The sequence below is a fragment of the Pleurodeles waltl genome, chromosome 9, assembly GCF_031143425.1.
Source record: "Pleurodeles waltl isolate 20211129_DDA chromosome 9, aPleWal1.hap1.20221129, whole genome shotgun sequence".
NCBI classification, from domain to species: Eukaryota; Metazoa; Chordata; class Amphibia; order Caudata; family Salamandridae; genus Pleurodeles; species Pleurodeles waltl.
The window spans coordinates 169,694,792-169,709,716 of NC_090448.1; the positions used below are offsets into that span (position 1 = coordinate 169,694,792).

The following is a 14,925-nucleotide window of genomic DNA, read 5'->3' on the forward strand; positions in this document are numbered from 1 at the left end:
GGGAGCTTGACAGAAGCATTTAGGTGGTTGTGGCTGTCTTTTCCTGGGGGTTCCTTGTTACTCCCGTTATTTCTGGAGTCTGTCGTCATATATGCTCCCCCCCTGCTTTTTTAAGGCTCCCAAAACTACCTGCTCGGCTACAACCCTCTGGAAATTTTATCACCCTCTATCTCAACCTCCACACCTCCCCCCCCCCCAAACACTCCCAGCTCGTCTCGTTTGGCCTTATCATTAACAGAGGGGCAACCCCCTCCAAGTTTGCCATGGAACGTATGACGCGAGACAGAGGATTCAAAACACGGATAGCACCAAAGAATCCGAAAGGAGCAAAAACGAAAACTCCGATTGCGGCCCCTTGCAGGCATAGGCATAGGCACAGTTCTCAGCAGCTAGACTGATTAGGCTCCTTTAGCCTCTGTGGTGATCCAGGACTCTATACCGTCTTTACTGGGTCTCCCTGGCATGCTCAACAGTTCTGCACAGTCAGCGGTGTGGTCCGCGGAGCTGCATTCCCAAGACGATTCAATAGTAGTAACTCCCCCTCCACCACCAAACTTAGTAGGACCAGATGCTCTCCCTCCTCCTCCTCATTTAATGGTATCACCCAAACTCCAGGAGAAATCCATCGCAAAACCTTCCTATCTGCTTTTTTCAAATACTACCAGCAATGTGAAACAGCCATCTAAAGTGGTCGAGGGAGACACATTGAAAGAGGGAGGTCATGAGAAAATAACTCCGTTAGGAGAAGGATTTGCAAAAAAATATCGTTACACTTCCCACCAGTGTTCCTGCTAGGGTATTAAGTGGCTCAATGGTGCTCAATTCAACCTCATAGAGTCCATTAGCCAATACTATGGTCTCGCCATCCAGTTCCTTACAAAATCCCTGCAGTTTGGAAAACACTGCACCCGCTATAAATATTACTGCAACAATGGAGGAGGTGATGGGACAGATCTTAATGGAACTTCGAGCCATTAAAGTCTCTCAGGAAGAAACTCGAAGGGAGACTAAAGAACAGCTGATTCAACTTAATACTCACTTAACTCTTCTTTCGACTAGAGTATCACAGGTGGAACAGAGGGTCTCGGATTTAGAGAATACCAAAAACCAAGTGGAGTCAACAACATCTCAGGTTCAATCCGATTTGGAAAATCTCCAAATGAAGTTGGATGAGATGGAAAATAGATCACGGCGCTCTAATCTTAGATTTATCGGGGTCCCGAAGGAGACGGAAGCAGGCTCATCAGTAACTAAAGGTGGTGTCTGGACTTATTTGTAAAAGCATTCTCCCGGACTGGGCAAAATCGGAAGGGGATCTATCATGAGGGCCCACAGAGTACCCTTTGTGCGACCTACCAATTCAAAGTATCCATGCACTATTCTGCTTAATTTCTGTGACTTTAGAATTAAGGTACAAATCCTTTCTCAAGCCAGGAAAGTACGTGACGGCTCGAACGCTACCTTCTGGGTGTTCTCAGACCGGTCAGTGGCAGCAGCCCACCGGCGTCGAGAGTTTGTGGGACTAATTGACGGTTTCAAAAGATTGGGGGCTCCGGCGGATATAGTCCAACTGGCAAATTTAAAAGTACTCTATAAGGGTCAAGCAAATGTTTTCCAAAAAATTCAGGAAGTAAGAAACTTTCTGGAGCAAATAGAAAAGCAAGAAAAGCAAATAACTGTCCTTTGAGGGAAGAAGCATTAGTCAGCTAGACTATATCAAGAGGACCACTACATTCCTAGTGTATTAGTGTATTATTCACTGCTAGTTAGGCTGTCATTTAGATGCCTAGCTATTACATGTTGTGCATGTACATTTTCAAGGTCCAGTATAAGTTTTTGTCTACTTCCCCTCAGAAAACTTAGGGCATCAGGATAATAGACCTTGAAAAAAGGAATAGGAGTCTGGAAATGCGTAGAAAGGAGGTGGAGGCAAAGGGCGGGTGTTTGGGGCGGAGCGGGGGGGAGTGATCAAGTTAATGCCTCTTAAGGTATTTAATGAGTAGGAGAGATTAGTTTGGATCTATGGGGCCAGTGTCGTCTCTCCGCCTTGCCGCTCTTTGGAGGTTATGGCGTAAGGGGTGCCACGTCAATGCACTCTACTGCTGGGGTTTTTGGGTGTGGGGTGATAATGCATACGAGGGGTCCATGACGGGTTGGATCTGCCGGGGCTGGGGAGGATGAGGGGGAGATCTATAGAGGGGAGAGGGAGGGTAGGACGGAGCTAGAACAAAAATTGCAGGTGGCAGCTATTCAATTTAAGCATTTACCTTAAGACAAGACAGGAGAGGTTCTATCAAACTAATAGTTCAAGGGCGACGGGGTATGGCAGGCAAGATCTACATCTTGTGTAAGGATGGGACCTAATTTATGAGTAGCCTCCTTAACTTAAATGGGGCAAACAATAATACAAAATTTTGTGCCGTGATTAGCTGGCTGGAAACGGCTCAGGTTCAAGTGTTTCTCTTACAGGAGACTCACTTAAAGCTTAATTCCAAGATACCTAGACTTCCGCCTCACATTGTCAATTCCTTTAATGCTTCAGCGGAAGTCGCAGGACGGGGTGTGGCAATTTTGTTTTCGAATAAATTTGTAGGGAAAATCAATAGAGGTGTCCGCGACTCACAGGCAAGATGGATAATAGTCTCTACAACGATAGCCAATAAAGAGTGCCATTTTGGAAGTTATTATGGCCCGATATAAAGCCGATGCAGACATTATATAAACATCTTTCCCCTCTTCAAGGGTATTTCATAATAGGAGGAGACTTTAACATTATGTTAAATACTATATGGGATTCATCACGTAAGAACAAAGCAAAGAAGAATCCTAAAAGTTGGCAATTTCTTGTAAAACGAATTCAAGAAATAGCCCTGTTAGATGTGTGGCGGGCTGATCATCTTGATGTTAAACAGTATACGTGCTATTCCAAAAGGTATAATACGGCGTCAATAATTGATTTTATTCTAGTCTCTTATACTAAAATGGCATTGAACAGGAATTCTTGCAAATTCTTTTTCAGATCATTCCGTTCCTTGGGTCGAATTTGACGATTTCAAAGACTCGGTTAATCAGCACCACCGTTCACAATGGCGTCTGGACAGATCTCTCTTAGCAGAGGAAGACTGGGTCACCAACCTCAAAGTGCTAGTAACAGAATTTTTGAAGATAAATAAAGGATCTGCCCCGGTTTTTCATTTTTGGGGGGGCCACTAAGGCCTTCATACGAGGGGAGGCTATTTCTTTTAAAGCTCATTTAGGAAAACAGCTCGTGAGATAAGTTCCAAGTTGCAACAGGAACTAGAGCAAAAGCAACTATCTCCTAGTCTTGAGTCAACAGCAGGTTTAGCAAGGGCCCAGGCTAATCTAAAATAATTTATTTAGATCTAAGGAAATACTTAATAGCCATACAACTTATCAACGTCAATACGAAGAAAGTGAGCATGCCGGAAGATTTCTAGCCTGGTCAATTAAAAAGCGTGCTAGGAGTAGTCTGATCAAAGCCATCTTTGATGAAGACCAGGCTAGGATGGTTACACACTCAGAACAGATCGAAAAAGTATTCTTTTCACATTATGATAAATTATACGCAGTCATCACAAGTGAATGAGTTACAAATCCATCAGTATCTTGATACAGTTTCTCTACCAAGGCTCGAGGTCATGGCACAGAATTTATTACTGTCCCCTATTACTGCCGGAAGTTATTAAAGCAATAAGGGATGCTTCCAACTGTAAAACTCCAGGGAAGATGGCCTTCCGGCAGAAGTTTATAAAATTTTAGAAGATCAATTAGTTGATATATTAACTAAGTTATTTAATGTAATACTGGAGGGAGCAGAGATTCCTTCTGAATTCTCATGTGCAAGGGTGGTTAGTTTTATTAAGAAAGACAAAACACTGGAATATCCTGGCTCATATCGTCCAATCAGCTTGTTGAATCAGCTCGTGTAACGCAGGTGGCCCAAATATTGATACACGAGGATCAGTGTGGATTTCTACCAGGTAGGCTACTATCCACCAATACGAATTTCCTAATACAGGCCATAGATTATCTGTCGTATAGCTTCCATCGGTCAGCTATTATGATGCTCGATGCAGAAAATGTGTTTTATCTGGTTCATTGGCAAGTGTTAGTTTCGGTACTTGCAAAGTTTGGCTTCCAGAGGAAATGTATTCAGATTATACGGACTCTGTACAAAGGGGCTCAAGCTAATATTTTAGTTAATGCACGGGTAACAGGATCAGTACAACTTACACGAGGCACAAGACAGGGCTGTCCCCTCTCTCCAGTTTTGTTTGCACTGTTTATTGAGCCTTTAGCCGCAGCGATTCCACAAGATTCAAGTATCAAACCTCCTCTGCCAACAGCGCCCAAAGTAAAACTTTTTGCGGACGATAGGATATTGTATCTCAGGGCAGAACAACAGAATATCGATAGAGCATTTGCAAAGATTAGGTCATTCTCTGAGTTAGGGGGCTATAAAATTAATCCATCTAGATCAGAGGCCTTGCCTTACAATGCTGAGCCTTCGGTTTTGCCGCAGGGTGTTCGTGTTTCATCTTCAGCGTCCCATCCTATTAGATATCTCGGTATATATGTATCTCCGAGTTCAGCAGATTTGTTTCAACTGAATTATATGAAAGTATTGAAAAAAAATTCAAGGGCTGCTACGCAAATGGCAAGAGTCTTCTATGACTATTATAGGAAGGGCCGCTTTAGTTAAAATGTTGATTCTTCCTCTACTAGTATTTGTTTTTTCAAGTGTCATTTTGCGAGTCCCAAATTTTTTTGGTGTGAATCTGGATGTAGCAATTAGACACTTCATCTGTAATCGTAAGAAACCACGACTCCAACTGGCTAAGTTGTCATTGGCAGTGGAAGATGGAGGATTAGCTCTCCCTAATTTTGCAGTTTACTATGAAGCAGCGATATTTGATTGGGTGTCGAGAGTAGGGCCAAAGTCAGAATGCAATTTCTATCTCAATCAGATGATGCTAGAAAGTAATGTACATCTTTTGCGTTTTTTGAAATTCCCTCGCCTACCAAAAAGGGTTGGGTATAAATTACCGGTTATGATTCAAGTAATAATATTACAGTTAAAGCATAAATACCAAATTGATGAGGATTTTTCCATTCCAACAACAAAGATTTGGGTGTTTAGGAGTGGAAATAAGTCAAGGCAATATTCTGCAATGGGAAGCACTGGGCTTTACGACTTTGGGGGATTTTTTCCTACCGGATCATTTTAAAACATGGACACAGTGCATAGTAGGAGTAAGCGTTACTCCAGACAATTTAAAATTTTCATATTGTCAAATTCAACACTTACTACGTCTAGCACCTAGAACCTCGAGCTGTATGAATAAACCCATTGCCCAGGCCTTTTATGATAATCAGGCATTGAAGAGTGGTATAACTTACTTCAGGATGCAGGGGCAACTAAGTTAACTACCCAACTTTTGGCTCGGATAGCTAACATGACAGGATGCAAGATTGAAATGCAGCAGTGGAGAAAACACAACGAGGTACAAAGCTCTTAGAGGGGCCAATTTCAAAAGGATTCTTTTATTTTCTAAGTGGCTGCTGTACTATACCCCTGCTGTAGTAAGAGACATGCATCCTGAGTCATCAGGCTCCTGTCCACGCTGCCAAAACTCTAAGGGAGATTAGATTCATATGTGTTTTTCTTGTATATTTTTGTGAAGATACTGGGAGCAGATTTTTCAGAGGATAAGCTCTTGGATAGATTATGTGATCACCACCAATCCTGTGGTGGCGATTTGGGGTATTACGCAGACCACAAATCTTACTATCACATCCAGACAATTGATTTTCGCAGGCTCGGTGATAGCTCTATCGCTTATCCTACAAGCATGGAAATCACCCATCCCTCTGACTTATGCATTACGGGAGGCAAAAATGGAGTCTATAAGGCTTAGAGAAAAACTGTACGCCAAGCGAATAGGAGCCATGCGAAGATATCATCGGATCTGGGCTCAAATGAGCAATTTGGAGGAAGATTAGATGGAGGGAAGTGGAAGTAGAGGAAGCAGACTTATTTAGTCAATCTTAGGGTGAGCAAATTGGATGATATTTAAGTTTGATGGTTTGATGCGCTAAGTAAAAATGACTTAACATCAATGTATACAGCAATGAATTAAGTTGAAGCTATATATATGTAATAATAATATATATAAGTGTTACCTGCTTTATAAAAATTTAAAAAAAGATTATGAAGCCAGGGGCATTAACATATCTACCTTCAAAGTAAAAGAAAACTAAGATTTAAGAAAGCGAGTTCACATACATTATTTAGATTTTCTAAAGCATGTAATAGATATGCTGTTTGCCAGAAAAGACTTTTAGATCAGGCACTAAACAACAAGGGTTGTAAGGGAAAACAAGTAAAGGAGTTCATGATATGAAATAGAAGGGATGAAAAAGAGAGGTCAAGCTTACTTATGCATTATTAACTTATAAAGCGCTGTTCAAGTAAGTTTTGATACGTTATGTGCAATATTCTTCATTACCTTGGAAGACATTAAAATGTGATAACATTGACATTATCACTTTTGTAAGGTGAATACATCAGTATAAAAGATAAACATAGAAGATATGCTTATAATTGGAGTCAACATAGCTTTAGTCAAGAAAGGAATCTCAGCCTGCATAGTAATCCTTTAGAGAGCTAGACAAGTAAACCTGTTAGGCCATTTAACTGTCATTTAATAAATAGTATTTGTTTCTCTCAGTATACTAGGAGCTGGGAACAAATGGAAAATGGTGATTTTTATTAGGTTTTAAAGGGGGTGCTGAAATTACCAATTGAACCAGAAAATATATTTAATGTGATTGCTTTCTATTAAAAGCACTAAAATCAAAAAAATGAGTTACAAACGTGTGTGGCATTTTCTCATAATAATAAGTGTAGAGAAATTCTGAGAACTGTAGTGTAGATGGTGCACCCGTTTTGTCATGTGTTTCTGCAAGTGACGCTTGGGAAATTGGAAAGTGGATCAGACTCCAGGGTTGCACCTTGTGCTGGTCATTACCACTTTGACCTATTTAGTATATTAAACTAAAGTAATCAAGTGGATTGCAGCCGACTATAAGACCAATGTGACTAAATAAAACCAAGGATGAGAACAGCAAAGCAATCAAGTAACTACTTGCTGAGGTAAACATCGCTATACTCAATAGGGGGAACTGATTCAGGAGATGTCAACACTTATCAATGATATCTCTACAGTACAGATGGAAAGAATATAGATTCTCCTACAGCATTCAATTCCTCAAGATGATGTGAAGAGAAGTATAAGCAGGAGACTAAAGAAGGTGAAGACTGAATGTAGAACACTTCTCACATGAAGACATGGAAGTAGCTGATACTTAATTCTATACTCCAGCTACTTCTAATCTAAAAAACAGAACGCTGTGAGCTAGGAATTTAACCAGATGTCGCATCACACACGTAAAGGAGCACTTGAGTTTTTATCCAAATTAAACAGCCACTATAGCCATCCAATTCCCTATGTGGGATACTGACCTTGTAAACGTCTCTTTTCAATATTCAACTAGTCATTCCTTTCCCTAATTTTTTTTCCTTGCTTTTTTTATTTTATTTTATTTTTTTACTAAGGTTGCTACCTGATACAAAGCACACAGGTGAGATTAAACAATTAGTGTTGAATGATTCACAAATCAAATAGGGCATCCTGGACATTGCTACTACTGAAATGATCATGAGAGTGAGCATCTCCAAACGACATCCTTCCTAATTCATGACCATAAAGGCTGTTGAACATGCACCCTGTGTGTGTGTGTGTGTGTGTGTGTAACATCGGCAACAAAAAAAAGCAACCGTGCAACAAACCAACCCTTAGCTTTGCATGGTTTATCATGTTTATGGACACACTTATCAGCTCTTATATGAAACTTAAATAATGGTCAAACCTTGCACTTAAACTTGGGCTTCAATCGTCATCTATAAAATTGCATTATCTGAACACTACAGAGTCCATAGTAACATTTGAGAATGAGTGGGGGTACGGTGCAGATTGTGGAAACAGTTACCATGTTTATGTTTAAGCATAGTCATCAAAGCAATGCATTTGGAATAGGTACTGCAAGATGAATTTGACAAAAGCAGAGTTAATCTGTTTTTTTGTTTGTTTGTTTTTTATGTAGATCAGGCAATAGTCTAGACAGTAACAGATATAAAAGTCATGGTCCTGTTCGACTCTAAGTAAGGCAAATTGGCTTATAAACACCAGCGAGCAACTGGGCAGCTTTAATTTGGTCGAGGAACAATATATGCAGCATGAAGATACTTCTACTAACTAGAAAAACAGTACCAGTAGAAGTTTTATTTAAAACATTAATGAAAAAAAACTTTTTTCTAAGGTTAACACTGCAGGTGACTAAATTGAAAGAACCCATCCACAATATGTGATGGCTTTAGAAGGAGGCTTACTGAACAAGGAAAGTCACAAACAGCTGAACCCCACAGTGCAACTGCACCAACTGATTCCCCTAGAGCTCCACATTCTTCATGTAACACCCAGGAACATTCTACCCTTAAAGCTATCCAACATAAGAATACAACACATCTTCCGCAGATAGAAATAAACTATTTTTATAACTAAATTATTCTAATACAAGAAATTCTCCCAAGTTGTCTTATGTGAATAAATTTAATACAAGAAATATTAAAATTGACACTTTGAGAATGACGTTACAATAACCATTTTGATATGATAGTGCAACGTGATGCCGATAACTACCTTACAGAGTCAGTGAGCCATGTCGGACTTACTCTTTTCCTTTCTGGCTAAAGCACGACAGTTTTCTCACCTGAAGAATTTGTATTATCACTTCTTTTGGATCCTGCACTGCAAGAGACTAGTCTCCTAATGTTTCACTTCTCGCCACCCTCAAGAACGACATTATAGCTGAGAATTTCCTCAACTTTTTTAGCATGCCAGGGGTGTGGAATTTATTAAAATATCTACTTGTCCAGGGGACAGGTTGCTTCTCAAATCTACTTGTCCTGTAAAAAGATATACTTGTCCCTCTGGTGCCATGTAGTGTGGCGACAAATTATGGCAGCAATCTCATTATGTAAGAGCTTTGATAATAGCCTCTCTGATTATGCCAGGGCTATTACCATAGTAGGGCTTGAATACTTGCAGTTTCAATCCCTACTGTAGCAATTTCCTTATTTTGCCACCTTTCTGCAGATCTGCATACTGGGGCTGGAGGAAGCAGTAAGCAATAGTTCCAGGGCTGGAATGCCTTTGAGTCTGCAAACCTACTAACTTGCATGTTTTAAAGATTTTCACCAGCTTCTCTCTAATATTTTCCCATAATAAGAAAGGTTGGAAATTTACTCCTGACAATGGCAGAATTAGAACTTCTTCCAGGGCTGGGAAGAAAGTGGCTGGAGGGAAAATGAACTTGCAAATGCTCAATAGATTTTCACATGAGCAAATCTACACAAATACTGTTGACAAATATTTTATTGGGGTACGATTTCCTGGTATACTTCTCTTGAAAGCAACTAATTCAAAGACATATACCATGGGTGCACTTTTGTGACTTTCTTTAAGAATTTGGGGCCACATGTAGGTAGGTTCAGAGTCGCAAATCTGAATGTAGGATGGTGTCCCTGACACCATCTGCGATTCGCAAGGGGGTCGCAAGTGCCCACCTCATGAATAATCATGAGGTGGGTTGCAATTTGCGACCCCCTTCCAAATGGCGGCCCTCACAGGGATGGTGGCCTGCTGGAGACAGCAGACCGCCATGTCTGTGACTGCTTTTCAATCAATTATTATTATTTTTTTTTTTTTTTTTTTAAATGCAGCCCGTTTTCCTTAAAGGAAAACGAGATGCATTACAAAAATTAAATGTTTTAGTTTCATTTTTTCAGAGCAGCTGGTGGTCCACAGGACCACTGCCTGCTCTGAAAAATTGTTTACAGTGACATTCACCAAGGGGAAGGGGTCCCGTGGGGACCCCTTCACTTTTGCGAATGGGTGCAAACTGCGATTGGTTTGCACCCGCGGTCACAAAACAATCCTACATTGCACTGAGAGTCGCAATTAGGAAGGGAACACCCCTTCCTGATTGCGAGTCGCAAACCTGTTTTGCGATTCGGTAACCAGGTTACCGAATCGCAAAACTGGGTTTGTGCATCGCAATGCGCTTTTTGCACGTCACAAACAGCGAAATTCCCTGTTTGTGACATGCAAAAAGCTACCTACATGTGGGTCTTGGTCCCTAATTAGGTCTGGTGTTAACAAAGACATTTTGTTTTTATTAAACTTCTATTTCTCTCTCTATCGGCTGGCTTTACTGTGAGTGATCGCATTCTGCTCTTCCACAAGGAGCATATTGGCACACAAAGTAGTTTTGTTCAGTGTCAGGAACTACAGCGCCAATCAGTGACATAACAAAACTGGAGGGTGCCCCTTTGCAAAGAACATGGAGGAGCCCCCTCTTCCGACTCACTCAGGGCAGGTGCTGTGCTGAAGGGGTCCCCTGGAGGAAGGCTGCGGGGCCTTTGTTATGCCACCGATGGCAACGTGTGCTTTTAGAGTTCAAAAACTTTTTGGGGGGGGTTTTGCCGGTGTTTGTTACAATGTTGAGGGCCTGGTAGCTCCCACAACAATAAAGTGTTACAAAAGCCATGTCAAAACAAGACACGCATTGATGAAACTATAAGACTTATAAAAATATGTCAGATCAGTTGACTTTTTTCAGTGTTTGTTTATTTTCATGCTTCCCATAATCGTGTTGAAAACGGTTACACTGATTTTCCATTATAAATATTTTTGGGAAATACTACACATTTTACAAAAGGACACTTCAAAGAAATAGCACCTAAAATTTCATGGTACCAAAATTTTCCCTACTTGCATTTTTTCTGAACATTTTATTTTAAAAGCAAAGACTCTTCTCTCTTGCTTACAAGCTTCTGCAAACATTTGCATCTAATCAGAGAGCATTCTGGGAGCATTATACTTAGCCTCATAGCCTAAACTTTTCAAACGTGTGTACACGTTTTTTTTTTGTACTGGAACCAACGTCAGTAGTGAAAACATTTATTTACAGCACTCACCCTAATAATGAAGGCTTTCAAATAATGAACCATAAATACAAGTTTGAACAGCATTATCTTTAGGAAACACATTACCTCAACTGCAGAGAGTTCCACTCTCTGTAAACTGGCAAACAAAGGGTTTGTGCTGCAGAGGGTTGGGCCTACTTGTCCCAAGGACAAAGTAAACATGAAAAAACTTGTTGCCCTTGACCCCAAACAAGATGTCCGGGCGATAGGAATTCCACATCCCTGCATGCAAAAATGTAGAATCTCCTTCCCTTACCATGGTTCCCAATTTCACACACACATACTGTCCCTTCTCAAACTTGTGGGGATTTCCCCTCAATTTACTATTATATATATAGCAATACTCTTATTGCTTTTCTCACACTCTTCTGCGTTGTAATCCTTGTCCATTCCACCTCTCATCCATACAGGCAAGCTATTGTTGCAAGTTTCCTCCCTCTAAGAAGCATAAAATGAGATTCTCTTGTTGCTGAATGTGGGGTGGATCTATAGTACCACAACATGCTCCTCAATTCATCCTACCATTGTAATCTGTCCTTAGTAGACACCTGCAAACACTGCCTAGTACTCTACTGAATCTCTCCACTAAACTGTTTTCCCTGGGATGATACAAAGCAGTTTTATCATGACGTATGTTGAAAGATTGCAGAAATTCACCCATCTTCTCTAAAATAAATTGTGGACCATTGCCCATGACAATTTCCTCTGGGGTATCCTCTCTTGCAAACACCTTCCTACAAAATCCAATCAATGCATCATATTTTACTTCATTGACAATCAGGACACTTTGAGAAATAGTCAACCATGACTATGGCATACTTGCCTTACAATTCATGCTGACCGAAAGGACAACACACATCCAATCCAAGTTTCTTCCATGCACCATCAGGGAGGGGTTTTTATGGGCACGATTTGTGACTCTTTAACCACAAAATATCTATCACTATTCATGCATGCACTGTAATCTCGCACATACCATTCTACGTCCCTCTCCATTTCAGGCCACCAGAAATCCATGCATGCCTTTCACTTCTTGGCAGTTATTCCCCTGTGACCCATGTGACAGTGTAACAGCATCAATTGATTCCCCTAGAGCCCCACAGTCTACATGGAACTCCCAAGTACATTTTACCCTTAAACCAATCCAACATAAGAATCAAACATAAATGTTGGGAGATAATTTAATTTTTACATGAAGATAAAACATGTGGTGGTCTAATTTAAGATTTTAAGTCCTGACTGTACGTCTTCAATTGACATAAGACAAACATGTTGCCTCTGTTTTTGAAAAAACAGCAATGACACAGTAAATGAGGTTGTGCTGTTTCGTACAATGCTGAATTGTATGACTACACTAAGTAACGGCTTGAACTTGAAATGATGTTCTATGGTCTTACTTTTAGTCAAATTAATTTATTTATATATTAACAGCCACTGTGAGTGGATACATTTGTATAATTTCGAAAGGACTAACATGGTGGTGTTCTTTATGTCAAGAGCAGCCATCTAATTGGAAAGTTGTACAAGTGGTATCTGTGAACACAACCATATCACAACACAGGTGTAACAAAATATGAATACCCTGAACTGGTACCACGACAAACATCGAAGACAACTTTTAACAAGTAAAACACTAAGCCCCAATGCTTGCCTTTCAAGGAAAACCAGAAACCTGCAGAAGAAACTGCCTGAAAAAAAAAACATGAAGAGCTTGACTGTTAGGCATTACTGTTTCATTCTCACAACCGACAGGTATACACTCACCTTCCCTGCTGAGTCTCATGGCTTCTCGACTCTTCCCATGCTCCTTGAAAGTTTCCTCAAGATCTGTCACTGCATAGCAAAAAATGCATTATTAGTTTTATAGCTGGTCCATTGTTTTGCTGCAACGGGCAAAGATTAGACAAATAAAAGGTTTCTGAGTGAATGCTAAGCCATAACATTCAAAGTGGTAGGCTTCGACAGGAAAATCTGAGGGTTGATGACATGGCACAATGCACTCATAATGCTAAAATGATCAAACTCGGGGATACAGTGCATGCTGTGGAGCTGTAATGGCCTAATCTATGGATTGGATTAGACAGCACAAAGTAAACTGGCTGATCTTCGGATGTATGCTGCATGCAGATGGTTCTGAAGAACATCTCAATTGGGATTGTGCACACACACAAAAAGGCTTAATGGGTGGCTCCTTCGATTGGCTATGTGGGAGCAATCAATGTCACTGAAAAACATTCTGACAGACTATTTGTGGTACTTCATGTATAACTCTGATTACCTCAACTTAGAATGGTTTCCAAGAGGCAGACTTGGAGCGTGCCAGGCCTCTCTGATAGTGTGGACTAAGGGTATCGGTCAAGTGGGTAGAAAGTGATGGGAGCTCCTGGCTGAAGAAGTTTAGAGAGTAAACATCAGTGTAGTGGAGAGCACCTAGACGATCAATGTTAGAGAACGATAATAAACGAGTGGGGGGGGGGTGAGGGGGGGGGGGCACGTGTTCTGATCTATGGTCCAAAGTGGAAGTGTCAAACTGCAGACCCCGGAAAGTCCATAATAAAACAGATCTACAGGGCAACCTGTATATGTCAAGAGCCTAGGAATGGAGAGAGGTTCACTGGATAGCAATGACAGCCTGGTGGAAGCTGATTCAAAGATATGGGACTCTAATGACTCACTGGCTTGCAGGGGTATTGGGGGTTCTGATGGTTTGCTGGGGTATTGGGGGTTCTGATGGTTTGCTGGGGTATTGGGGGTTCTGGTGGTTCACTCTAAAACTGGAGCCTTTAATGGCTTACTCAAGAGTGGGGCGCTGTGGTTAATCAATGGAACTTTGCGGCGAGTCGTAGGTCACGGGAGAGAAGGGGTCGCAGGTAGATCACTAGAGAGCAAGAAGTTGATATTAACCAGTATCGTAATGTGCTCTGCCTGCTCACTGGGGAAAAGGGAGGTGTGCTCAACAAATAGAAAACAGTCTGAAGGCTGGAAGAGGGGTAATGGGTTCTGATGGTTCACTGGAAAGTAAAGGGTCGTAATGCTAGTTTAATACTGAGTAGAGCACTATAACTGCTCAGTAGAATGCTGGTCAGAGTAGGCGGTTCTCTGGAAAGCAGTGGCTCAGAGTTCTGTAGAATTCCCTTCACTCACGCCCCCTCCCTCTCCAATGCTCACCGTGCAGTCCGTGCAGGGGCAGCTTGGCGTGCTGCAGCCAGTGGTTCCATGGCTGACCCAGCATGGCTTCGGGACTGGGCAGAGCTGCTCTGGTCGCCATTGCGGCGACAGCGGCGCTGTTCCTGTCCCCGCCTCCTCCCTGCTGCTGCCGGGCAGCCGCCGCTCTGCCGCCGCCGCCACCGCGCTGCTCCGCTCTGACGTCATCGGCCGCCCGCTCCGACATTCTCTCCGCTGGCAGGGAACAGAAAGTCATCGGGATGACGTCAGGGGGTGTGGGGCTCCGCGCGCCGCTCTGCCGGGAATAAACGCTAGCATACAGCACAGCGCCGGCGTTCTGTCACATTGTGCTACCGCTTAGAATGTTCCCACTGCCCAACTATTCTGCGCAAGCGCCGACTAACGCGCCTGCGTACATACAGACACAAAAATCTCCAACTACGTCACAGAGTACTTCAATCAACAAAGAAGTAGGACAACGCGGCAACGTACCATGTGAACGTAACTTCAGGACTTTTCGGCCCATCGTTATTTTATCCATGAGGAGTACACAACATTTCGGCGTTCTTAACAACTCAGGATCAGACAAAGCGTAGCGCTACTTTTATAATATTCAAAACAAACTATTA

The 14,925-nt window shown here is 41.7% G+C and overlaps 1 protein-coding gene across 1 annotated transcript in view; it reads right to left on the reverse strand.

Moving 5' to 3' along the window:
• The window catches only part of ATXN7 (ataxin 7), a 295,992-nt gene extending 281,313 nt beyond the window's left edge, over positions 1 to 14,679 (reverse strand). The window contains exons 1-2 of the mRNA XM_069206513.1: positions 14,300 to 14,679; positions 12,896 to 12,964 (exon numbers count right to left, since the gene is read on the reverse strand). Of these exons, the coding sequence (XP_069062614.1) occupies positions 12,896 to 12,964; positions 14,300 to 14,552 (322 nt within the window). The 5' untranslated portion in view covers positions 14,553 to 14,679. The remainder of the gene's footprint in view (positions 1 to 12,895; positions 12,965 to 14,299) is intronic.
• Positions 14,680 to 14,925: the final 246 nt, after the last annotated feature.